The 26,634-nt window shown below is 46.9% G+C and overlaps 1 protein-coding gene across 25 annotated transcripts in view; it reads right to left on the bottom strand.

Annotated features, from left to right (window-relative positions):
• LOC101943672 (ATP-binding cassette sub-family C member 3) overlaps window positions 1-26,634 on the bottom strand; it is a 373,691-nt gene that overhangs the window by 226,558 nt on the left and 120,499 nt on the right. For 22 of the 25 annotated variants that reach the window (XR_010591763.1, XR_010591762.1, XR_010591761.1 and 19 more), the window contains exons 3-7: window positions 25,898-26,031; window positions 11,687-11,784; window positions 8,127-8,286; window positions 2,589-2,880; window positions 1,541-1,633 (exon numbers count right to left, since the gene is read on the bottom strand). Coding sequence is in view for 21 of the 25 variants with exons in the window: in XM_065562811.1 (XP_065418883.1) it covers window positions 1,541-1,633; window positions 2,589-2,880; window positions 8,127-8,286; window positions 11,687-11,784; window positions 25,898-26,031 (777 nt within the window). In the remaining 4 variants the exon portion in view is untranslated. The other 3 variants (XM_065562805.1, XM_065562807.1, XM_065562806.1) reach the window with 3 other exon arrangements.

The following is a 26,634-nucleotide window of genomic DNA, read 5'->3' as shown; positions in this document are numbered from 1 at the left end:
AGTGGAGGCTGGACACATCTGACACGGACACACCATAGGCAAGGGCTAATATTTCAGCAAAGAGTAGAGATCTCACACTGACTCACTCACAGGGCGGGCGGCCCCCTGTCCTGTCTGCCCTGCAGGGGCATGCAGGAGACAGCCTCTCAGAATCCCCACTGTGGTGCCTCCCACGCCAGGTCTCCACGGGTGACGTCATATATCAAAGAGGAGGGAACGTTTATTTTGACTAAGAGACTTTGCTTGCTTTTTTTTTTTTTTTTAAATATCTGAGGTCCTCTTTGGTTTGGCTTTGTATTTTGTTTTATGTCTCAGCAGACACTGCTTGTAATTATCACAATTAGCTGCATTAGAATGAAAGCACTGAGCCCTTTTGATAGGAGGCTTTTTCTTCTGGCAGTGTGTGGGTGGCTTGTGAAATCTTTGTTAACCGGATTTATGGGGATATTGTTACTCAAGAGCATCAGCTGTCTGCAGCCAAGGATTTGATATTTTATTCCAAACTTGGGTTTCATTAGATTCTGTGTTGTGTAGATCATGGGCACTATTCCACCTGGATTCAAAAGAGCAACCAATGACTTCTCAGTCTTGCCTTCTCCCCAGTCCCTCGGAATCCACAACAGCACAGGCTACCAATGCCTTGCTCTGCATTGCTTTTGGGATGCACAGAGCACAAGGAGCTGTTGCAGAACAGGAAGAACGATCACTAATTAGGAACAGAAACACTTGGAGAACTAGTGATAGACTAAACAGACTTTAACCTCCAGGTCACCGGTTCAAACCCAGGACTGGTTGGTAACGACTACGAATGAGCACAATGGTGTTTTGTGGCCAACGTGCAGTGATTTTGGTGGTCTTAGTCCAGGCCTCACAGGACAGGAGGCCACAACACAGAAGCCATCCCAGCTGGCAGTCTGAGCAGTCTCCAGAGACTAACAACTGAGCACATGTGCTGCACTGAGGGCTCCAGCCTCCAGGACCATCTGTCTGACATTTTTCAGCAAAGTCGACGCGACGGTGTTTTCTTGTGGGTGGAGCCTTGGACAGGCTCCATGTACCCAAGGAGTTCGAGCAGGCCGACACCTTACAGCGGCACGAAATTCATGTACTGTTTCATTTACATTTTTTTTTAAATAAAAAGGGAAAGAGGAGGAGTCTATTGCAAAGCAGGGAGAAGGATGAGGAGGGTGACGTATCACCGAACAGGAGGAGGGGGACCCAGTGTAGAACAGGGGAACATATACTTACTTCCATTCATGTCTCCAGCAAAATACAGCTAGATGTACAACTACAGCAGAAATTCACCCCCTGCGCAACATATTTCACCCCTTTACCAAGGAGAAATGGGGTTGTTTCAATGTACGTAAAACTCATCTGCTTGTCCTCCAACGAGTTGGTTACCACCTCTCCCAGCCTGGATGAAGTGCTATATCCCACCCCCTTCCTGCCCACTCCTCTGCCCATTCACACGACTACGTCCTTCCCCGTACGCCTGAGCGAAAGGCGTGCGACCCACTGGGTGGGCTGAGAGATCACTCACGATGATCAGAAGGATGAAGTAGATGAAATTGTAGAAGGAGTGAGCATCCATGACGAAGTACATGATGTCCACCCAGCCCTCCAGCGTGATGACCTGAGAGAGGCAGGAGAAAGAACAATCAGCCCACCAGTCAACACCTCCGTTGGCCTAAGCTTTAATATGAAGCACAGGAGGAACAGCACGGATGCCCTTCGCACTGGTCAGGGACAATCTGCGCTGCACCAAGGCCACATACTATAGCTCGGAGGGCAAAATCCTGCTCCCTTAAAGTCAGCGGCAAACTTTCCAATTAACCTCAATGGAGCAGCATTTGCTCACCCAAGTTGTGCAACTCTAAAATAGAGTCCCGCTGAGGAGAAGGACGTAAGCCAATGTAACACAGTACGCTCTCACCGCAGCTGGAAATGGCCTTTTCCTCCTACCTCTTGGGCCAGATACTTGCTTAAAGTGGTAACTTGCTCTCTGTCTCAAATACACTGGTATGTTTCAGTCTGGGATGAGCACAGCATAGACTAGTGGGCTGGACTCATTGTGCTTACAAAGGTTCATACACCATTTGTTAACCTCCTTATTTAATGCCACTCAAAGTGGTAATTGGAAACATACCTCATGTTAAAAAGCCTTATGGCAATGATGCTCCCAGGGTTCCAAGAGCTGATGGTGCAAAGAAAAGTGATGCACAAACTGAGTTGGAAGGAAACTCTTGGGTGAAATTCACTGCTGTGCAGAGAACCTGCAGAAAAGCCTGTATACCTCTTAAATCCCAGTTAATCCCTTAAATTGGATTTAAATGGTGCATAGACCGTCTACACAGGAGTGAATTTCACCCCAGGTGAGGAAAGCTTCTTCAGACTGGACATCGAATTGCCTTCCTGGCAGCCGATGGGACTCTCGCATTACTGCTCAAGAGCTTTCTGTGTATGGAACAGCCATAGGAGAGCAGGTCTGATCGTGCAGATATTTGTGAACCTAGCACTGATCAAGGTAGATTTGACCTGACCTCCAAACTCTCCCTCTCAGTGGGGGGTGAGAATGGGAGCCCGCTCACCTGAAATATTGCGATCCAGGCATATCCGATGTTATCAAAGTTGATTGCTCCTTTGAAGGGGTTGTGCTCCCCAGCAGAACAGTTGGTGTAATACTGGTTCCAATTGACGCAGGAGGTGTTAGTGGTGTCGTTATAGGCGTAAAAGTCCAGGGTGCACTCCAGGCCTTCTTCCCTCCGTGTCGGGATACTGCGGCAGTAACGCATTCCATTCTCCCGAGGCTGGGAGCAGATGAAGGGATTTTCATCCTCATTCTCTGTCTGATAGTATCTTTTCAACTCTACCGTGTAGGGCCTTAAAGAGACCAGACAAGGTTGGGTTTTGCACAGTGCCTAAAGGCAATCTGTCAAGATAACAACAACAGCAACACTGCAGGTATCTAACAACTTTTATCCAGGATCTCAAAGCATTTTACGAAACTATTTAATTCACCTTGCAGAAGCCCTCTGATGTGACTTCATATTATTACGCCCATCTTGGGAAACTAAGGCCTGGTCTACCACTTAAAACTAAATTGACCTAGCTACACTGCTAAGGGGCATGAAACATTCATATCCCTGAGCACCGTAGTTAAGCCGACCTAACTCCTGGTGTAGATGCGGCTAGGTCAACGGAAGAAGTCTTCCCTCAGCCTAGCTACCGCAGCCTGGAGGAGAGGATTAGCTAAACCCCTTCTATCAGCGTAGGAAGTGTCTACAGTATGGTGCTACTGTAGCCCGGCTGCACTGATGTAACTGTGCCTCTGTAGTGTCCGTAGTGTAGACATGGCTTGGGGCAAAGACAGGCGAAGGGACTTGCCCAAGGTCACTCAGAGAGTCAGCGGCGGAGCCAGGAATAGCTCTCAGGGATCATGACTCTTACTCTTCTGTTACAATCACTAGCACGCACAGCCTCTCTTCAGCTATTGAATGGCAAGGAAAAAAGAGAGAAGCAGAAAAAGAAATAAAGGAGGTGGGGAGAGGGAGAGAGGTAGCTTGGACACATTGGGCCAAATTCCACTGTTAGCTGCCATGGTGTAAATCTGGAGTGACACTGCTAATGTTATTGCAGAAGAGTAACTCCACCCAGATGTACTCCTGGTTTACATTGGTGGAAGAGAGAGCAGCATGTGGCCCACAAATTTTACATCCTTTATGAAGTTGTTGTCACTGAAGTCAGATGGAAATCAGTCAGTTAAGGCGAATTTATCTTCTGCCCTCCCAGAGTTGCTGAGAACATCTGTGCAGCAGGAGAATTCATTGCTTGGATAGACTCCTTCACAAGGCAAGCACCACCCAAGGTTCCCTACACCATCGTTAGCTCTCTTGTGATCACCTTGTTCACTGCTCAAGGTGACAGTTCAATGTCAGACAAACTGAAAATTCCCTCCAAAGGTGGTCCTGGAACGACAAGCAAGTCCAAATCACATGCTCCAGGGGAGACAAAACAGCACTGTGGCCAGCTGGAAACTAGCTTATTCTTGCTCAATAAATGGCTATTTCCTTAATGCCACCTGGACTCCCACTAAAGCTTGCAAAGCTATTTTTAAGCCTAGTTCGGCCCAGTTAATTCCTGCAGAATTGCCTTTAATACCATCCAAAGCTTAGCTAAACCCCTGGAATTCTGGTTAAATTAAACAGCACCCAAACCAGTAGCTGCATTGGATTTACCCAACTGCAAATCAGTTCATTTGCTCTATTACCCATTTACCTAAAGGGTCTTTCCATGTTAATGAAACTCTAGCTCCACTCCCAGAGAATGAAACCTACAAGAGGCGTGACACAATGTTCAGAGCTGAAAGGGAGAGGACTGAGATTCTCCCTCTCGGCATAGATGTAACAACTTGATCAACTTCTGTAAGTTTCCAGGCAAAATGATTCATGGGCTACCTACAAAGTTTCAGATCCTGTGTTTTGCATCTGGACCTCACACCTCTAGTACTGAGAGTATAGTTATATTTACTGTAGTTCTGTTGTCTCTCTTTTGGTGTTTTGGACGCTGGTTCTTTAAGAGGAAAAATACTAAGGCCCTGGTTCTCAGCCTGGGAGTTGTGACTCCTGGGGTTTAGTGAATAGGTTTCAGGGCATGATGACCACCTTGCCCCAGGCTAGATCAAGACTAGGGGAGAGCAGAGTTGGAGGGGTCCCAGTCTGGAAAAGGCAGAGAACCACTGTACTAGGGGATATTTAGAATATCAGCAAGGTTCTGAAAGTGTTAATACTCCAGACAAGTGGTCTGGCCAAGAATAACCGAGAAATTGGAAGCCAGCAAACAAAAGTTTGATCAGAACGGTCCCTTCTGGCCTTAAAAATCGATGAACATGAATAGCTCTTTGGGGAGGGACTGCATCTTCCTGTGTGTTTGCACAGCCTACAGCCTAATGCAGGCTATGCACAGTTCAGTTATCTGGTTGGAATCTTTAGGTGCTACTGCTACCGCCAAAAAATAAATAATCAGATGCTGAATGGGGCTTAGGTCTCAGTGTCTTGGCACATGCAGAAAAGGTCACGCAGTAATTGTATGCTGAATCTGGGAAGTCTGAGTGATCTCTCTCTCTCAGGTTTTTCTAAGGCACCTATCCGTCAGGGTGGTATCTAAGCACTGTACAACAATTAAAGACAGTGCTCCATGTGCCTGAAATGGCACTTTTGTCACAATCTCCTTTGTTCCTGCAGAGCATATCTGGGTGGGAGTTTGGGGTGTTGTTTGGGAGTAGGGAATATTTGTGGAATGTTGATTTTTTAAGGGAGCATGGTCCTGTCTTCTGGAGGTTTAGAACCGAGTAGGGTCTAAGTGACTCTCCATGCTTTGGATTATTTGTATACTGGTACACCTCTACCTCGATATAATGCTGTCCTCGGGAGCCAAAAAATCTTACTGCGTTATAGGTGAAACCGCATTATATTGAACTTGCTTTGATCCACTGGAGTGCGCAGCCCCGCCCCCTGCTTTACCACATTATATCCGAATTCGTGTTATATCGGGTCGCGTTATATCGAGGTAGCGGTGTACTGTATATACTGTTACACCGAAAGGGGCTAATGTCTTGACCATTGGGGTCATTTGATTCATTAGCCCCCAGCACTTTGTTAAAGAGATAGTGTGGGCTGATTGGCTGAATCACTCTCCTTATTTGGCAGTGAAAGCGCTGAGGTTTTTTTGTACATGAAGCCGCTGCACAAAAGGAGAGCTGATGCCCTGGCTCACCTTTGAAAGCCATGTGGTCCGAGAGGAGCAGCTTTGAGACAGGGGGTTTCCCAGGTACAAATCTCCTGGGGCAGGCGGAGAAAACTGTTTGTTAAGCAACTGAGATTTGAGAGAGGGGGGTGGGGGCATGTCTACATTATGGCTGCTACATAGGCACAGCTAAGATGCTGTAGCTATACCACGGTACTGTCATAGTGCAGACACTTCCAATAGTGACGGAAGAGATTTCCCATCACTATAGGAACTCCAGCTCTCCAAGTGATGGCAGGTAGGTTGACGGAAGCATTCTTCCATTGCCCTAGCTGCGTCTACACTAGGGCTCAGTCGGTGTAGCTACGGTGCTCGGGGGTGTGGAATTTTCAAGTCCCTGAGTTCTGTAGCTATTAAATGTAGACTAGGCCACAGAGAGAGAGACAGAAGCGAAAGGTAGCTGCTTCTGGGACAGGACAGAGGTGGGTCTCAGACCTGAAGAGAGCAAGCTGCCTGTGTGCAGTCTGTGACCACCTCTGTTCTAGGAAACGGGACTCATGTACATTTGGTAAACACACACATTACGCTACGAAACTGCTGGAATCCAAGTCACCGATTTCTGCTCCGAACGCAGAATTGACCTGCAAGGCCTAAACCTGGCTTCCGCTCAGCAAAGGGGCAATAATACACTGATTTGGGTGAAGTCCATTTCATTTGCATGTTACCGTAGAACATGCAGGGCCTGATCCCGTCACCCTCGCTCACGCTGAGTAACTGTGCCACTTGCAGAGGAAGGCAGTACCCAGCTTGAGTAACCTCCTGGTTGCTTTATGCTAGTTTCTGCTGATTTATGTATTTCTTGAGTTTTTCATCTTGTATACAAAAATTGCAAAGCCTGTTAAGCGAAGAGTAAACATGTGACTGGAGAGTGAGTGTGAAAAGCTATGGGATTAGAAGAGCAACACAACACACCATAGAATGGGAAAATGGGCAAAGGGAGAGATGGCACGAACCTCCCACCTGAGATCCCATCATCACGGATCTTCCCACAAAGGGGCAGTGCCAGCTGGGATCCCTCAGCCACTAAGTACCAATAGGCAGAAACATCAGGCCAATATCTCTCAGCTACGAATATTCCAGGTGCATGTGCTTATACCCACTAACATCCTTAGGGGCAGACTATCAGGGCTCGTCTATGCCAGTGCGTGTCAAACAAGGGTCCGGGACCCGCTGGGGGGCTGCGAGCTGGTTTCAGGGGGTCTGCCAAGCATCGCTGGCATTAGGCTTGCTGGGGCCCAGAGCAGAAAGACAAAGCCCCACCGCATGGGGCTGAAGCCCAGGGCCCTAAGCCCCACCACCCAGGGCTGACGCTGAAGCCTTAGCAACTTAGCGGGGCCCCCTGTGGTGGGGGCCACGGGCAATTGCCCTTATTACTACTCCCCAACACTGGCCCTGGCTTTTATATGCATATATACAGTTGTTGGGGGAACAGGTGAGCCGTGGAGGTTTTAAATAGCATGTTGGGGGGGGGGGGCGGCTCAGAAAGAAAAAAGTTGAGAAGCCCCGTTCTACATTATGAGCACTACAGTGGCACAGATACGCTGCAGTAGCACCATAGTCTAGATGCTTCCTACAACAGAGGCAATCCACCTCCCCGAGCGGATTCCATTGACCTAGCCACGTCTACACCAGGGGTTAGGTCAGCATAGCTATGACTCTCAGGGGTGTGAATACATAGCAGTAACTAAGTCAACCCAACTTATAAGTACAGCCCAGACCTCAGTCTATATCCCTCAGCCACTTACCTTTTGACATGCTAATAGGCCTACAGTTAGCCGGGGTTCCCCAGTGACTAATTTCCCAGTTAAGGTCCCTTCCCCAGTCTATCCATCTCACCTGTCTCTCAGGCACTAGCCTCCTGATACCAGCTGAGACTGGCTGTCTGTTTCCTCAGCCAGGTGGAATTCCTCAATCACTGATCTCCAGGCAGAAGTGTCTCACATTTACATTGTATTTCTCTAAGCTGAGAAATTACCATTCCTTGCACTACATCAGGATCAGAGGGTGAAATTCCCTCTAGACACATAGGTCACATTAACAGAGACGTACTGCAGATACCTATTTTAATGCCAGAGGTTTATTAGATTGATGTATTGTTAAGCTCATTCTTCACTGAGCTGAGAAAGCACCTGCCTCTGGAGCATTCCTTTCATGAAACCCATGAAGAAATTCAGTATCAGAGCAGTGGTGGTTCCTTACAGCCAAGTCCAGGTCCCACTGCTGTCAATGGCACATTCCTATTGGCTTCGATGGAAGCAAGAATTGACTCTTACTTCGATCGGCCTCATTCCCAGGCCAGATGGGGAGCCTTTATTCATACTTACAGACTGAAGTTCTCAGGTAGGAAGCAGCGGTTCCTGAGCAACCCTGCCCACAGCTGGACTCCCACGATGCCAAAGATAAAGAAGACAAAGAAACAGAGGAGGAGGACGTTCCCCAGCATGGGCAGTGTGTCCAAGAGCAGCGTGACCAGGATGCGCATACCTGAGGCAAAAGGGGGGGTGGCCTTTAAATTTCCTCATTCCTCACATTCAGGCTAAGCTCTCCCCACCCTATCCTTTCCCAAGTGGCCTTCCACCCACTCACTGCTCAACTCCCTTCAGTAATCTCCCCACTGTCTTCCCACCCAATGTCCTTTTCACCCGCGGGTGTCTTCCAGGCTCCTACAGATCCCCCACTCACCTCTGAATTCCTGACAAGGATCTTGGGACCTTCTCCCTTCAACCCTACATGCCGCCATTAGCCCCACCTCTTCACAATCACTGGGGCATCTAACCCACAATCTTTCCACACTCACTTCTTCCCCTTTGAACTCCTCCCCTTCCTCTCAAAATTCTTCTTCCCTAACTTTTCAGCTTAACTCTCTTCCTTCTTAACCTAGACTGAACTCTGCCATTCGCCCATAAGCTCCTCCTACTCACATTACCTCTAGAGTAATTCTAGAGCCTTCAGTATAAATTAAAATCCCCTTCCCTTCCTAATTCCTCTCATCTCTTCTAAATCCCGTCTCCTCCTTAAAATACAGGACTTCCGATGGCAGTTAATTCATACAAGTTTGGGAACATTCAGTTCTGTACCAAAGACAAATTGATGGTGACTTCAACTTGACATTTACACAAAAAAATTGATTTCATCCGACATCTCTGTAATATTCTGCTCATCTCTCTTTCCCTCTCTCTCTCCATCTCTTGCATTCGGTCTCTTGCTTATATTGATCTTTATTTAAGGAAACCTTCACTGTGGCCTCTTTTACTTTTGGTACCTCAACAAGCCTTTTTCATTGTTACCGGATGCTGTCACCTCCAGTCCACGCTGTCCCTCCTCTGACTGGATAAGCCTCCCTACATAACTCCTAAATAACAAACAACTTGCTCTAATTCCTGCATTTATCATCTATCAGAGCTCGCTTTCTTCCATTCCCACCTTATGTTTCTATCCTGCTCTAGCTCCACTACATAAGAGATAGGATAAATCCCCCCGAATTTGCAAATCCATTAAGTGAATTACATCCACAGTTAGACAGCGGCAGATAAATTCCACCATCCATCAATTCTGCAGGGGGGGGGGAATTACAAACAGGGTTCTGAAGCTACTGTAATGATAAAAACAACAGCAAATAGCCAACCAGATTAAGTTTAATAGACAGGATCGGAAAAATAATTACAGACTAGGAATTTCCAGCATCGCTGGACAGAGTGGGGGCCAAGTAGCGCCCATTGAGGAGACAGGCTAGTTCAACCAGGTGGGCTGCTCTTCTGATTTAGATTTAATTTGGCTGATAACCATGGTGAATTAGAGACTTTCTATGTGTTTGGAATCCTGTGTATCTTTTCCAGTGATGTTGCATCTGCATTTAGCACACATGATTCTCAGAATTTATGAGTGGGACCAAGTTTATTATCTATCTACCTGCTGGTTTTATCTTGCTGCCCATCCCTGTATCATCTGAATACTTAAAATCAACAGCAAAATCCCTGTGGGCCAAATGGCGTCTCCAGCAATGACACTTCCGTCTTCTTAGGGCCAAAACTCTACTTGGGGTAGGTTTGTTTTTTGCTGGCGTTTGGCCCTAGAAGGGTCTGTTTCTATTGTGGAGCATCACTTCTGGGGGAAACGAAGGTTTCGCATAATTTCTTAAAGACATCCCATCTTTTAAATCAAAAGGCTGAGTTCTTACATACTCTGAAAGACTCTAGGGCTACCCTCCGCTCGTTGGGGCATGAATGTATGGGCCAGAAACAGAAGTTACACCACCTATCGTCAACCCAAGGTACTGGTCTTCTCAATTCTATCACCAGAGACCTTACAAGCCTCGATGAAAATGTCCCAAAATCCAAATATCTTGTTTCCTTGTCCTCCATCACTGGCTTCCTTTTTGCAGGCCCAGCCTCAGGCCAACAGGCATTTTTGATGTGAGCTGAAGAGCCAACAACCACAGAGTCTAACCCCTCCATTCCCTTTGGGTGTCACTTAGTACTCCCTTACCATGTGGGGAGGGATAGCTCAGTGGTTTGAGCATTGCCCTGCTAAACCCAGGGTTGTGAGTTCAGTCCTTGAGGGGGCCATTTAGGGATCTGAGGCAAAAATCTGTCTGGGGATTGGCCCTGCTTTTAGCAGCGGGTTGGACTAGATGACCTCCTGGGGTCCCTTCCAACCCTGGTATTCTATGATTCTATAACGAACTTGGTGAGGGCCATAGCATCATTGAACTCCCTGAAAGACAAATCATGAATTCTCAATCAGCAGCTCGCATCCACCTTGTCCTTCCCATGTTGCTAAATAGGAGGATGGTCCCACTGTGGAAAAGGTTGAGAATTGCTGATTTACACAAATAACATGGCCCTAGCCTAGGGGATCCTAAGTAGTGACTCCGGGCTTGTCTCTATGGGGAAAATTACCGGCACAAAACTATACTGGTATATCACTTTGAAAGTGGTATACCCTAAATGGAAAAAAGGCTCTCTCAGTCCAGAATAAGAGTGTCTACAGGGGAAGCTATACTATAACTATAGCAATAAAATTATACTTGTATAGTTCTGCCTATACATTCCCCTGTGCAGGGCCAGCTCCAGGGTTTTGGCCACCCCAAGCAGCCAAAACAAAACAAAAACAAAAAGCCGCGATCGCGATCTGCAGCGCCAATTCGGTGGGAGGTCCTTCGCTCCGAGCCGGAGTGAGGGACCGTCCGCCGAATTGCCGCCGAATACCTGGACGTGCCGCCCCTCTCCGGAGCCGCCGCCCCAAGCACCTGCTTGAGAAGCTGGTGCCTGGAGCCGGCCCTGCCCCTGTGTAAACAAGTCCTAAGAAGCGGAGGAAGGGAAGATGCAAAGCTGCTGCAGCATAGCTGAAGATGTGGTCCACGGTGTATCCTTGAACTATTATAACAATACAAGCATGGCAAGTGCTCCCCACTCATGATCTATACCCGCCCCCCTCCAAAAACACACACACCAGATCAGTCACTCTCCTCAGTGCCTTTTACATCACACACCAGTCCTTCCTCCAAACTAACTTTTCATCTACTTGCAAAGTGATTCGGAGAGGAGCTCCCTAGCAGGGAGGGGACAGCGTACCAGATAAACAAATGGAACAGCGTGGCTGGTCTATGACTGGCTTTTTGATTACCAGTTTGCTCCTGTTTCCAAAGATGGTTAGATGGATGGACTATTCACTAAAACCAGCATGGTGTTAGGAACTACAAAAGGACCAGGGAACACAATAGCAGCTGTAGGAGCCAGCCCACTCAAGACACATAGACCAACATTTTTAGTGCAACTTGAGAAAAAAGATGCAAAGCATCCCAGTTGCTCCTTCAGCTCCACAGTGTCTGGAATAATGAACTGGAACGAACTGAAAAAGGGAAGACAACAGGGAATCGACTTACTGGGAACTCTGTTAATGGCTCTGAGTGGCCGAAGTACTCGGACAGTCCGAACAGCTGAGAAACTGACATTCTGCAAGTCCAGGGAGTATTCCAGCATGCTACAGAAAACACAAACATGGGAGCACGTGAAAGATCTGCAGGAGAAATGTTAGATTATCAAACATTATATGCAGAGTGCCCACAGAGACACTTTCAATTCTGTCTTCCCCATCGGGAAAGGTTTCTGGAAGAATTAATTATGCTTATTTGCATATCTGAATAAAGTCAATGAGAGAGAACATTGCACAGTTCTTCCCTCTCTCTCTTTGGTTACTGTTCTTGTATAGGTTCCAGGGGAGTAGCTTCCTGCAGATTATTCTATTATCCAGGAGGGGAATTTTCAGAGAGCGGTTTAGTTGTAACAATAATGTAAATGCTGTAAGAAATCTGTGGCCACTTAGGATTTCATGGTTGTCACTGTACTGCATGCCATAGCAACTGAAAACAGCCGGGAAAGAACTCAGACATTCCCGCTGCAAGAGCGTGGGCCCCCTAGCCCCTATATTGTTCCATATGAGAGTTGAGCGATTCCAAGTCTATCCCGCAAAGGGCAGTGAAATAAACACAGGTGGACAGAGAGATACATACTCAAGTCAAAATACTTAGGAGTTTTATATAACATTTACCCATTCAAAGTACTATACAAACTTTGCCCCATTAACCTCACAATAGGTCTGTGATGTATACAATAAAGTATCCCCATTCTACAGCTGGAGACACTGAGGCACAGAAAGGTTAAGTGACTTTCCCAAGACTGGGGTGGCAGAACTGTTACTAGATCTTGGGGGTTCCTGACTCATTCCTCTATGCCACGCTCCCACACGCTAATTGTTGTGGGAATGATTATAATGTCACTAACAGGACTGTCTCGTTCGGTGGGGAAGAAAGCAGAAGTCTGGAAGCAAAGCATTTTTTAAGGGATACTGTCAGGTCAGGTCACACTTAAAATGTTATGTTTTGAATTTTTTTACAAACCCTAAGATCAAGACACAGTTTGAGCTTTTTGTTGTTGTTTAATTCAGATTTTTATTTTGCTGTAAACTCATTGTTTGCATCCCAAATATAATAGCAGGGTTCTAGACCAGGAGAGCCAGAAAGTGACACTGACAAGTTTATTTTCATCATCCAACTTCAGAGGAATGCTCATAGGAAAAACACAGCATTCATGGTGAAAGAAGGGGTAGGCTGGGTGTCAGAATTAGATCCCAATCCTGCAAAGACTTCAGCCATTGCTTTTAGCAGGATTATCCACATTGGGTGAAATCCTAGCTCCATTGAAGTCTGTGGTAAAACTTCTTAACCACCTGCATATGTTTTTGCAGGATCAGGGCATATAAATCCAGAATCCACACATACAGATTTTCCTTGACACATTATTGACACAGGGGCTAACAGCAAAACTGAGAACAAGGTCTCACTCATCACATCATCACTGTTTATGTATTTTTGGATTTGATATTTTGGTCTAGGCTCATCTAGACTGATGAATAGATCAGATTTTAATAACCATGGTGTTACTGAGGGAATGTGGTTTTAAAAATAGTTACATTTAATACGATAGAGTCCTTTTATTGTAAAAAAAAATAGGAGTAACGACATATGCAAAAACGCACATGGTCATGTAGCAGAACTGTCTGTAAGCAGAATGTTTCAAAGAGATTTGAATGAGGAGACATCGACTCTGGAAGGGGGTTTCATAGAATCATAGGACTGAATGGGACCTCGAGAGGTCATCTGGTCCAGTCCCCTGCACTCCTGGCAGGACTAAGTATTATCTAGACTATCCCTGACAATCTAACCTGTTGTTTAAAATCTCCAATGATGGAGATTCCACAACCTCCCTAGGCAATTTATTCCAGTGTTTAACCACCCTGACAGTTAGGAAGTGTTTCCTAATGTCCAATCTAAACCACCCTTGCTGCAATTTAAGCCCATTGTTTCTTATCCTATCCTCAGAGGTTAATGAGAACAATTTTTCTCCCTACTTGTAACAACCTTTTATGTGCTTGAAAACAGTTATCATGTCCCTTCTCAGTCCTCTCTTCTCCAGATTAAACAAACCCAGTTTTTTCAATCTTCCTTCATAGGCCATGTTTTCTAGACCTGTATTCATTTTTGTTGCTCTTCTCTGGACTTTCTCCAATTTGTCCATATCTTTCTTGAAATGTGGCACCCAGAACTGGAGACAATACTCCAGTTGAGACCTAATCAGCATGGAGTAGAGCGGAAGAATTACTTCTCGTGTCTTGCTTACAACAACACTCCTTCTAATACCTCTCAGAGTGATGTTTGCTCTTTTTTGCAACAGTGTTACACTGTTGACTTATATTTAGCTTGTGATCCACTATGACCCCAGATCCCTTTCCGCTGTACTCCTTCCTAGACAGTCATTTCCCATTTTGTATGTGTGCAACTGATTGTTCCTTCCTAAGTGGAGTACTTTGCATTTGTTCTTATTGAATTTCATCCTATTTACTTCAGACCATTTCTCCAGATCATTTAGAATTGCTATTTGTTAGGCCAAGTGATCTATTCCCACCCAGCAAGTCTTTACACAATGAACAGACATGCCAATAAATGTGCGACATAAGCATTTCTCATCATTCTTCTTAGGCTTTCATTCCTCGCCCTACCCTTCCTAACCCCCTCCATCTCTGCTGCTTGCAAGAAGAAATCTAGGAAAATGACTTCAAAAGAGCAAATACAGAACTAGGAAGAGACCAAACAAGTCAGGCACACCGTTTTAAAATATTAAAATTGTGTATAAAGGCACATCAGAGCAGTTGGATTTCTGCTGACTGGAGAATAACTTGTGCATATGCATTATTGCTCCAGGAGACAGATGAAAAGAAGTGAATATGGAGGAGGGCCAGATGCCCACATTATTGATAACGTAGCTACCAAAGTCACAGAATGCTGCTGCAGATGCCCCTGCCACTAGGTTCTGCAGATGAAAGGACTATGTCTGCACCATGGCAGCTCCATGGCTCCAAGGCTGTGTCTCTGAAGACAGGGATTGTGGGTTCAAGCAAACAAGTTGGGGGCTTGGGGTGACAGGGGAGAGTTTTGGACCCCTCTGTTAGGAGGATTATTGTCACTGCTGAGTTTATGGAATGCAGCTGCAGTATGGTCCAGGTAGCAGCGCTGGTCACACCATCTGTACTCAACAAGGAGAACATGACCTTTCCGGGAGGTGCAAGTTTTGCCCTCATTACACACGCCCTTGTCACCTCGAGATACACTTACAGCAAAATGCTGTACGTGAGGCCACATGTGTAATGATATGTTTACCTGCAGTATGCCATCTAACCACTAGAGGTCTGTAGGCTGTGTAGAGTTCCAGACAGGATGTGACCTCTGGTTAAGAAGGGCGACAAGAGCTGGAGCTTGAGCTGTGTGGAAGCCTATTTGTGCCTCTAGTTGTAGCATTTTCCTTTACTAAATGCCTGCTGTTTAAGAAGATCCCTGATTCCACATAGCACGTTGAGACTACATGGAAACTGAAGGTAGCGAGGTCGGCGATGCAGCTGCTAGCTTATCAAGTTGCATGTTCTACAGACGGCACATTACACCAGTGCTCTGCACTAAGTTTCTGTGCTGCGTTCAAAGTGTTGGTTTTAACCTATAAAACCTTAAGGGGATTGGGACATGGTTACTGGGGAGACTGTCGGGAGAGGCCCTTGAGCTGGAGGCCCCCTTGGTTTGATTCACCCCATTACAGAGACAGGAACTCCCCCAAACTCTGCTGGTGTCTCAGATCAGGGGGACTTGGTTAGGTCCCATCTCTGCCTTCTGTCTGTCTAGGAACTCATAATCCCCCATCACCGTAATACCTGAGCACCTTGCAACCACTCACCCCCTATCTCCCAGCAGGATTGTAATAGGGAAGGACTTTTACAGATCAAGAACTAAGGCACAGAGACTGAATGATTTGCCCAAGATCACGCAGGAAGTCTGCAGCAGAACTGGGAACTGAAGCCAGGGCCCTGAGTCCTAGACCCCTGCTTCAATCACAAGACTCTGGGGCCTCTCAGTTATGCCCATGAAGCTATGCAGCTGCATTTCACTGTTTGTAATAGATATGCCCAGCTTTATCAAACAATAAAGAGCATCCAAAGGTGGTTGCCTTGGCTCCCTTTCTCTACAAACTGTGGCAATGAGTAGGTAATATTCATCAATGAGGGATGGAAAAGATGGGAAGATTATTTAGACCAGGGGTCGGCAACCTTTCAGAAGTGGTGTGCCCAGTCTTCATTTATTCACTCTAATTTAAGGTTCACGTGTCAAAAATACACTTTAACGTTTTTAGAAGATCTCTTTTAGAAGGTCTCTTTCTATAATATAGAACTAAACTATTGTTGTATGTAAAGTAAATAAGGTTTTTAAAATGTTTAAGAAGCTTCATTTAAAATTAAATTAAAATGCAGAGCCCCCCCGACCAGTGGCCAGGATCCGGGCAGTGTGAGTACCACTGAAAATGAGCACACGTGCCGCCTTTGGCACACGTGCCATAGGTTGCCTACCCCTGATTTAGACAATCATAGCTTGGAAAAATAGAATGAAATTTGCTCCCGCTCCTTGAAGGCTTTGCTGTGGGCTACTATCACTCAGAAAACGGCTCTTTAAGCTTCACCAGGTGCACTCCACTCTTGGGTGTTATTTATTTATTGAAATAGACATTTGTTTTAATCACGCTAAACTGAATAGGAAATAATAGCACCAGAGGTGCAAAGATCTCAGGACCTCGGCTGTCTGCCGGATCCACGACATTCAATAGCAGCACGTGTCTCAGTTGGGGCACCAGATGAATGACGCTGTCGAAGCGGCAGCAACTTGGGCTGATGCCGAAAAGCTGAGCAAAAGTGGGGGGGAAACAAACGCTATAACTTTTTGTATTCGGTTCACCGGAGGGTTTGAAACCGAAAGTGGCCGCAACGGAAACCGCCCAGCGGTTTCTTTTGAACAGCAGGTTTCTCTAAGTGGAGAATGACTTTAGCCTGAACTGCTGCTGTTTCAAAGGCTTTCCGACTACCAGTGACAAAGCTGCCACTGAAAGAGAGCATGCGGGTTGCGACAGCTTTGGGATCCTATGATCTCTGGTGCTTTTTAACCCTTGAAGGAATTCAGTTTAGAGACTGGCTCAAACTGCAAAGTTCAGAATCCTCCAGGGGTTCAAAATCTGGGTCTGATCCGGGGGTATCAATTCAGCCTCTATTAGGATCTGGTTCTGCCATCATTATTCTGAGTGAGTAGCACCTTCCTCTGGGATCATCCCATTGGCTGTCCCTTGAAACAGCAGGGGACTAGGAAAAGAAGCCCTTTGCTTCTAGGACACTAGCTCAAACACAGGCTCAAAGTGCCTGAGACCCATTACGGGGGAAGGCTGCTAGGAATGGACACAATCCGTTTGGTGCACTTCCGCCTGGACTTGGGCTCCTAGCACAGAAGCCACTGCCCCAGATGGAAGTCGCAGCCGGGAGACCAAGGGCTGAATAGGCCTTAAACTCAACTATCCTCTCCCTCACTCAACGTGATCCTCTTGGCCCATTTGTGGGGTGGGTCAGTGACAGTGCTGGAGCCCTGTTCACTGCAGAAGGCTTCAGTTTCCAGGGTTGTTAATCCAGCGCCTGGCTTCAGCACAAAATTCACTCAACATATTACGGGGAGAGAGGGAGGCACCCCAGCAGCAGCTCAGCTGTCAGTGGGGTTCATAATGGAAAGCAAGCAGCAGACATGGCTGGAAGGGCACAAACTGCTGCTGAAATTTCATTGGGAGTGAGGGGAGGGAGCTTCCAATGGCCACTTTCCCTCATTGAGCGTCCCTCTCCCCTCCAGCCCAGCTGCTGCACAACATTGATGTCAATGGTGCTATGGTGACTGACCCCAGCTGAGGAACCAGCCCTCAGAATCACGCTGGGACTTATCAGTTTGTGACTCTCATGTTTAATTTATAATTGGGGATCGGTCTGGAGAACAGCTCCATCTCCTCCGCAAGAGGCCCTGAATCCAAGAAGAGCCATCGGAGCGAGGTGTGTAGAGTATGGGATGGCCAAGGAGAAAGGAGGGTAGGAGGAAAGCTGCTGCTTAGAAGACACAAAGTCAGCCAGAGTCGACTAAGAGCCAGCAAGTCAGATTGCATCTTCCTCCCACAGCCCTGATTCACCAGCTCTCAGACAGCACTGAACTGTAAACCATTCCGCGGGGTTTTGGGTGTAAATATTCAACCTCGATGCGTGAGGATCATGCACTCTTAGAGGTAGAAGTCACAGCAAATCATCTTTAGACGGCAAACAAGGTCTGCCCTGCAACTCCCGTTAACCTTCGAGCGCTCATCTCCCAGAATCCTCCCTTTTCGAATAATGGAACATAATTACGTGATTCATCAAAACTTCTCTTTTTCTCCCCGTAACCTACAGCTGAAGCCATGGTTCAAAAGGCTGAGCAGTGCCCCATTATCAGATCTCATTGCCAGGGAGCTTTCCTGTAATTACAGAGATGTGTTGCAGACGTTACACTGTACAATTAGCGCTAATTGCATTACATTGTCACAAATAAATCATTTATTCTTCAAGAGCTCATGGGATTGCTCCGGACAGTTTAATATAGATAACGAGTACTTAATGGCATGCCACAGAAGTGACCAATGTCATAGGGAGCCCGGAAACAATGGGTGCGAAACCAGCCAGCAGCACAGAGACCAGCCATACGCTAGGATTTTCAGAGGTAACCTCACTGACAGCTTGGTTCAGTGATATTCTGAATGCCTAGGAAGTGACAGCAAATTCCTGAGTAAACAGAACAAGAAAGAGACTTCTTTGGAATGGCAACACTAGAATCAAGCAAAACCCTGTGAAACTGACAGTAAAAGCTGCCTCATTTGGGCAAGTTTCCTGGACTTCTTCTGATCAACCAGTTTGACTTTGTTTCCAAGAGATGTTTGACTGCACAAGAAACACACAGATGAGTGTGAAGCCTGTAACCGAGCCTGCCCTATCCCAAGGTAGAGGCTTTTCTGAGCTATAGATGTTGGCCGACAAATGTACCACATGTCCTCAGGTACAATTTGCTGCTTTCCCCCAGCAAACCTTCCACCTCCTGCTCCAAACCACATGGGGCACAACATTTCCTGCAGTGCACAAATGCATTGCTGGTGAGATAAGAGCAAAAAGCAGGCAGTAGGATTTACAGCTCTGCTTCCATTCCCCCATCACGATGCTATCTCTGCAGTGGGCAGGCTGGTATTTGGAGGGGAGGCAGAAGATGGCAGAGCTGAAAAAGACATCGATTGGAGATCTTCTGAATCTGATTTTAAGCATGTCAGGAACATGCCCATAAGAGCAAGGGATGTCTGATGGCTGCAGAATGTGGCACGGCTGATAGTCAGCTGGTTGGCGTGGGAACTTCCATTGTGCTAGTGCTTTGTACTGGACTCTTTTTGAAGGGGTTCCCTTGAGCAGTGCTAGCTACCACCGTCTAAAAGCTATACATTTTGTGAGAGAGCGGGGTCTTCTGAACAGTCTGGAAGCAGTGAAAATAAGTGCGCATGGATGTGACTGTATGTCTCACTTAACATGGCAGGTGGTGATGAAGTTGTAGACATTTAAATGAGAGACACTGGTCCAGACATAATTGTCACAGCCAGGCAACACTCTGCTATAAATCAGTGAACTTGGGCTAGCTTACGTCAGGAAGAATTTGACCCAGAGAGCCCATTGTGTGTGGACTGTTGGAGTTGGTAATGAATGGATCTGGTCAGACTTTGTCACTCAAAACTATTTCTTAAATAAATGGCCCTCCCTCCCCCCTCTTAAAATGAAAATGGTCACTGAAAACTGTCATTTTTCTGCAATTTTGACAAGAGAGCCCAAAACATGAAATTTCTTTGGTTCTCGTTTCCGCCGCCATTTTTCTCTCCCTCTTTGTTTTCTCCCCCTCTTCTCCCCCCCTTTGTGCCCTGAAAAAGGCGGGGGAAAGGAGCAAGGGGAAAGCCACAAACAGTTACTGTTTTGGCATCCCTTCTCCCTCACAGCTGGCCATCTCAGCAGAGAGGCAGAGACTGGAGACTGAATTGCCCTCTCAGCATTGGAGTAGGTACCTATGGATGAGGATTGAGTATCATTGGAGGGCAGGATGGTGGAAGTGTGACAGCTGCCATCCTGGCAACTGAATCAGGGACCTCCAGAGCTAAAAGCCCAAGCTGCTACAGTTTGAACTGAAGAGTCCAGGGGCTCTGTAACTGGGGGCTATAACAGGTCATATCCTCCACGCATTGGGACGGAGTGGGACTTGTAATACAGCTCACCTGTGGGTTACAGAAGCCTGCCCTGTTGCTACCAGCATTGTAATTAAGCTTCCAAAGCTACCATCCAGACCCAACCCCAGCCCCCATCACTATATTCACTCTTGCCAGGCACTTTGGGAAAGGGTGTGAGGGTTTTGATTGAAGGGAATGGGGAGATACCCGGCTGGCACATGGCTACCTTTGAGAACAGTTGCCGCTGACGTGTCAGGAACAAGCCTGCTGGGTCTCCTCAGGGTGTTAGCTCCTGTTTTCCTTTCAGATCATAAAGCCTGAAAGTTAAACTAGATCCGCTTCCCCCAAGGGATTCAGAAAAAAGTGGACTGAGAGGAAGGGGGCTGGTGACGAGGCAGAGAGGATGTCTTGTGACACGGGATTGCAACAAAGATTCTGATTTGAGAGAAGAGAGTTCGTTCAAAACCATGAACACCAAAAAATTGGGCACGAGGACAATAAGGTGTGTGCGTGCGCATGGGGAGGGACAGGATGAGAAAACTGGCCTACAAAGCAGTTAAATTGCCTGTAGCTCACTCTTCACTGCGGTAGGTCGACTGCTGACGCTCCCCCATTGACTCCGCCTACACTTTGCTCCGGTGGAGTACTGGAGTCGACGGGAGAGCGCTCGGCGGTTGATTTATTGGGTCTTCACTAGATACGATAAATCAACCCCTGCTGGATCAATCGCTCCAGAGGTAAGAGTAGACATGCCCTCAGAATGTAGGTCTTGGTGCAGAAGCTATTTCTGCAACAAAGATTTGTAGGGGATGGAAGTTGTTACTTGCCTAGGATTACGCGCACACGGTCATCAGCAAACAGGTGGGGGGGGGGCAAAGTCTTTCAACCAAAATCCACTGTCAAATTTCTTTTCACTATCACATTATTTATAGAATTTGGTCTGGATCATCATAGCAGCACAAAAACCTACACCTCAGCTCAGCTCTCCCCCATCTCCAGTTCTCACCCTCAGCTACTTCTCTCATAACTTGCTCCTTCTTAGGGAAAAGGCCACGTACACCATTTTCAGCCATTGTCTTTTACCCCCCTTTCCTCAGCTCCTGAAGGAAGATCAGCAAACCCAGAAAGAATGCTTCCAAGAAACCGAATCTTCATCAACCGGACTGCGCTTCACGGGGATTTCAGGGGTTCCACCCTTCACCTAGCCACCTGCCAACCAAAATGCTGGAGGAAACAAAGTCCAGCATTTGCACTAGGAGAGTGTGGGCCTTTAACCTCTAATGTGCCCTATCCACTAGAGCGGGCAATGAACATGCTACAGCAGCCAGCTAGGGGACCATGGTTCGGTTTTCAAAGGGGCCAGTGTACCAGGCCTAGACTGGAATTTTGCAGGTCAGGTCTAATGCCAGTTCTTATAAACACTTCCTGGTTGTAAGCACCACTTGATGTGCTTTAAGGACACCGCTATCCTGAAATCCTCCACATGTCATGCATGGCAGTGCTTGGCAGAGGTTCAGGTTCAGAGTTCATCAAAAGCAGCTGCTCTGTCAGCAGCCACAAGGGAAGCCAAAAGCAGCAAGATAACTAAGCTTAAAGTGAAGGTCTTTCATTGCTTCCATATTCTGCAGTTAATGCTGCAGCCTGGGTGTTCATTTCACTAATTTGTCCCATGTGGGAAAGACAACCATCCCTGGCTATGTTCAGGAATCTGACCCCGTACAGTTGAGATATTGACTCAGGGGAGACATTTTGAATTTAGGCATTTTATTTAATAATATAGTCCTCACCCAATTATGGGCCCAATTACATACCTAAGAAAATGTTGTACTAGCCCCTGCATTGTCATCTGCCATGTGCTAATCCCATACCTCTCTACTGCTTTCAGCTGTCCACACACCCCAAGGTGTTCTACAGGGTACAAGTGAGGGATGGTTGTAGGGAGTGATACTGAATTGAGGAGAGGAAAACACTTTTAGGAGTGGTAGGACACCATCCCATAGAAAAGAATAAGTGCTAAAGAAGTGGAGGGGAATGACTGCGAGTAATAAACAGAGAAGAAGCCCAACCTCCTTGGGAAGAAGATATTCTGCTTTGTATTTAAAGTTAGTTTGATCCTTTGTCAGCCCAATTGGTTTTGACAGGGCCCAGATGGGAACAGTTCATGAACATACAAAAAAAAGAGAAATCATTCAGCAAGAGGCAAAGCTGACCTGGCAGGAGGTCAAACTGTGAGGCTGCAGATCTTCTGGAACAGATGTGTGTGTGTGAGATAACGTTCTGGGAACTGTACAAAGCGGGAGTGTTTGGGGCACCTATTTGTGTGCCTAGGAGAAGGAGAAAGAAATAGGGTTTTCTTATGGCTGCACTCAAGGGAAAGGGGTATTTGGGCATCCCAATGCAATCGGAGGGCCCAAACGCAAAAGTTGGGCAGGTGATTTGTGTACTCAGTTTAAAAAATTGTAACCACTACCTCACTATTATTAGGATTATATGAGATAAGTGCCTAACACAAGGTGACCCTTTATAAACACCTAAGAGGCAGTTCCAAGCCCCAAAGAGCTTACAGTCCAAAGAGACAGAGAACGGTGTAGTGCCTTGGCCATAGTCACCCAGCAGGGTAGTAGCCAAGCTGGGAATGGAATCCAGGACTCTGGACTCCTAGTCCAGTGCATTATCCACTCCACTGCACTGTGCCCAAAACATTTTTACTGAACAGATTCCACCCTCGGGCAATGGCAGAACCTTAACTGACCTGTGCTCATTACATTGCATTCCCAGGCCAGGATGTTTCTTTGGTTGGCCACTTTATTTCCCTTTTAAAAAGTATTCTTCTATCACTAAAAGTAGGAATACAGAATGTCATTACAAACGTAAAGCCTGAGGTCAAATTAAGACTAGGAAGAAGAGAGTTAAATGGCAGCCATTTCATCCGTGACACATCAGTGCCATCTGGCTATTCCAGCCTGGCTTGTGCAGCCCGGAGGGTCACACAGTCTTCTCCTCTTAGGGATATTGCAAGGATCTCATGAAGGCTGCCTCATCGTCCTGAATTCCCTGCTCTGTTGGTTCAATTCAGCCAGACCCTTACAGGAGACGGTGTAATCTCAGAATTTAACCATTACAATTATCGTCTGGTGGGGAGGGTCTTCAAAATTCTGCATCTCCAGTTTTATTTGCAATTACACCCTACTCTCCCTAACCCCCTATTCCCCCAACTACAACAACACTCCAAACAAACAGCCCCAGTAAAAAGAACAACACAACAACAACAAAAAACAAAAACAAAAACCCACCCCAAACAAAAAGAACACAACAAAAGTCGCCAACGAGCCTGATCCAAAGTCCTTTCAAGTTAATGGCAAGACTCCCATTGACTTCAAGCCCGAAACTTGTAGGGCCTATGCTAAAACCAGGACATGGTAACATGAAGAAGATGCTTTAGCGCAGACTAGATGGGCGCACAGTTTGTAGGCAAACACCCACCACACTTTTCTCCTATGATTTTCCTAAGTAACAGTATCTTACAAAAAAGTAAATAGGCAGGAGGGGACAAGTGGGGCTTTCCTATAAAGCGCCAGATTGTGTCCCCCCCTTTACACCCATAGGCCCATTAGGGAGGTGTAAACAAGGGCACACTCTGGCTTGTGATTTTGACAAAGACCATGCGTTTCCTCGAAATGAATCAAAACAAACCGGCTCAGGAAACCTGTAAGTAAGACTACGCTCCACACTATACTCCTTCCTCAGGGTCCCCAGGGCCTCCCCTAGCCCTCGAGCTTTGCACTCGTGGTTACGCCGACGCCAGTGGACTCTCCAGGGTGGCGCATGTGCCGCTGAACTTCTTGCACCATCTCTTCTGTGACAAACATGCAGCCAGCCAGCCAGTTCTTTCCATTCCAGCCTACAAGACGCTCCCCACCAAAGCAGGCCCCCTCCAAAGCTCCGGGCACCCTTACATACATTTGAAAACACAGTAACATCAGGGTTACAAAGTATAAAGCTGCCCAGGGCACCTCCCACCTAGCACACCTCATTCTGCCATTAGCTAGGTGACTAAAACTCTCCCTGTGCCTTCCCACCAGCCAGAAATCCCTCTTGCAGCTGCCGTGGCCCTCTGCCAATGGCTGCTCAGACAGAGGCCTGGCAGTCTGCCTGGATGGGCAACAAATGTGGGCATTTCAGATGCTGGGTTTGGGGGGAGACTGTTCCAGAGGAAAACAAACCTTACAGGGAACTTTCTGCCAGCAGCCCCCTCCCCTTTATAATAGGGCAGGGCTCCAGCTCCTTTGCTGGTGGCTAACATGGTATTAGGGCAGCTTAGTGCTGAGAATCCATACTCATAAGGCCTACCTAGACTGTAAACCCAACTCAAGTGAGGGAATGATTTCCCACATGCTCGCTTTTTTTCTTTTCTTAACATAGAAATTGCCAGAATGGATCAGCACCATGGTCAGTCTGGTCTAGAATCCTGTCTCTATGGCCAGCGACAGTGGCCAGCATTGGGTGCTTCAGAGGAAAGTGCAAGAAATCACCTGACCTCTAGTAGAGACTAGATAAAACCCTGATGCATGAGGGTTAATGTCTCTTCCAAAATGTTTGCTTGCATTAAGTATAGTAACACTGGATATTCTTTGTTCTCATAACAGTATCCAATCCCTGCTGGAATCCCACAAAGTGTTTGGCTTCCACTGCATCATGTGGCAGTGAGTTCCACAGTCTAATTACACAAAAAAAGCATTTCCTTTTGTCAGCTTTGGGTTTGCCACCTTCTCATTTCCATTGAGCGTCCCCTTGCTGTTGCCAGCATCCTGCCCTCACATGTGCAGGCTTGTGCTTTCGGCAGGCTGAGCATGCAGAGATGCACCATACGCCGTAAGCCAACTGAACAAACACGCAACCACCTCCCAGTAGCCCACAAGCTTGCTGCTGACTGCCCAACCTGGGAAATGACGCAGTTGTGGTTTATTTCTAGGATCCACCAATCCATTCCAGGAAATTCCAGTTATATACACAAGGAAAAAATAGCCCGATTCCCAGAGGTCCTTGGGCTCTCCGCACGAGTAGGGAGGTGAAGCAAGGGCCTCTGAGCCCTTAATGTGTCAAGGCAACTCAACTCTTTGGCTGTGGACCAGGAATTTTTCTTGTGGATTTCCAGCCACAGCCAGGAGATTCTCGGGTGCTAGAAGAGCTTTTAATTTAAACCAGGTGCCTGTGAAAAGCAAACACTCATGAAAGGCAAAACTTGGTCGCTTTCCCTCAACAACAACAACAAAGGGCAATCACGCACATTTCACTGAAATATTTCCCTTGGAACCAGCTCCTCGCTTGAAATGAGCTGCTGAAACCTCATCCATTTGGGCAATCTGCATGACACAAACTACCAATATTTCTGGAGCCAAAAAAATAGTTTAGCCGAGTGCCAGCTGAGACTGCCTGGAGCTGCCGACCGAGAAATCTTACAGTATGGAAAGCACACGGGCTGGCGGAGAACAAAGGAAAACAGTTTTTGTAACATTCCCCCCCACTCTCTCTTTTTGTTGCTGTTGTCTGTAAACGCAGTGCTGCCAGGGAAGGCTGCAATCCTTCTGAGCAGGCGGATGTGGTATAGGGGGATGGCAGGCACTTGGAAATACAGGCAGAAAACGTAGCATCTTGTACTATCCACTGCAGAAAATAAATGTCCCAGTGGTCTCCTCTTCTACCGCCAGGCTAGGGTGCTTGCCCCGCTGGGAAGAGAAGTTGATCACTACAATCATGCAGGAACATGGTTAGAGTTAGTAGGATCCTCTCACTATCCAGTGGGGACTAGCGCTTTCCTCTTCCTCGGAGCTGTGCTAGTAAAACAGTGCTGCCAACCATCATCGAGAGCTATACCTAGAACCACACACCTCCCACGCCCTGGAGTTCTCCTGACTTACCCGGCAATGACAATGAAAAAATCCAGGCGATTCCACGTATCTCCCAGGTAGCACTTCTTCCCGAAAATCCCTAGTGCAATCATCTTGACTATCATCTCCACAGCAAAGAAGGCAAAGATGAAGTCATCAAAGCTCTAGAAAACAAAGCAGCAGCAGGAGGTCAGAAGAAAAACAGCTGCCCCCAGCAGAGTGGCGAGAGAAGGGAGTGAATCCGATGGTGAGAGAACACAGCACACGGTTACATTATGTCATGTCAGATGTCAATCCCCTGACCGGTGACGGAAGAGCCAGTGCACTGTAGACCCAGGGAGAGATGCTATTTTAGCTGTAGAGGACGATAACCCAGACATAGTTCACTACATGTTCTCCAGCAACTGGTACTTTAAAAATCATGCTAAAGTTAGTGCTGGTGAAAGGTATGAAAGGCCTGATCCAAAGGCCATTGGAGTCAATGAGTCTCTTCATTGATCTGAGTGGGGTTTGGATCAGGCCCTGATTAACAGCACTGAGGATTCATGTCACCAAGCAGACACAGCTCATACAGCAGCAGTGCGTTCCCTGCCCCACGTGCCTCCACCCTAGTCTACTGGGAAGGAACCAACTTTTTTTGAAGGGGTGGGGGGATCAGAGAGCATTTAAGGCTCTGTCTGCACTGCAAAACTGACTGTTCAAAAACAAAACCCAATTGGTTTCAAGCTGGGCTACGTTGCGCTGGCTTATAGGTGCTCTGCCTGTCA

The sequence above is a fragment of the Chrysemys picta genome, chromosome 12 (genome assembly GCF_011386835.1).
Source record: "Chrysemys picta bellii isolate R12L10 chromosome 12, ASM1138683v2, whole genome shotgun sequence".
NCBI lineage: Eukaryota > Metazoa > Chordata > Testudines > Emydidae > Chrysemys > Chrysemys picta.
This window is presented reverse-complemented; position numbering and strand designations above follow the sequence as displayed.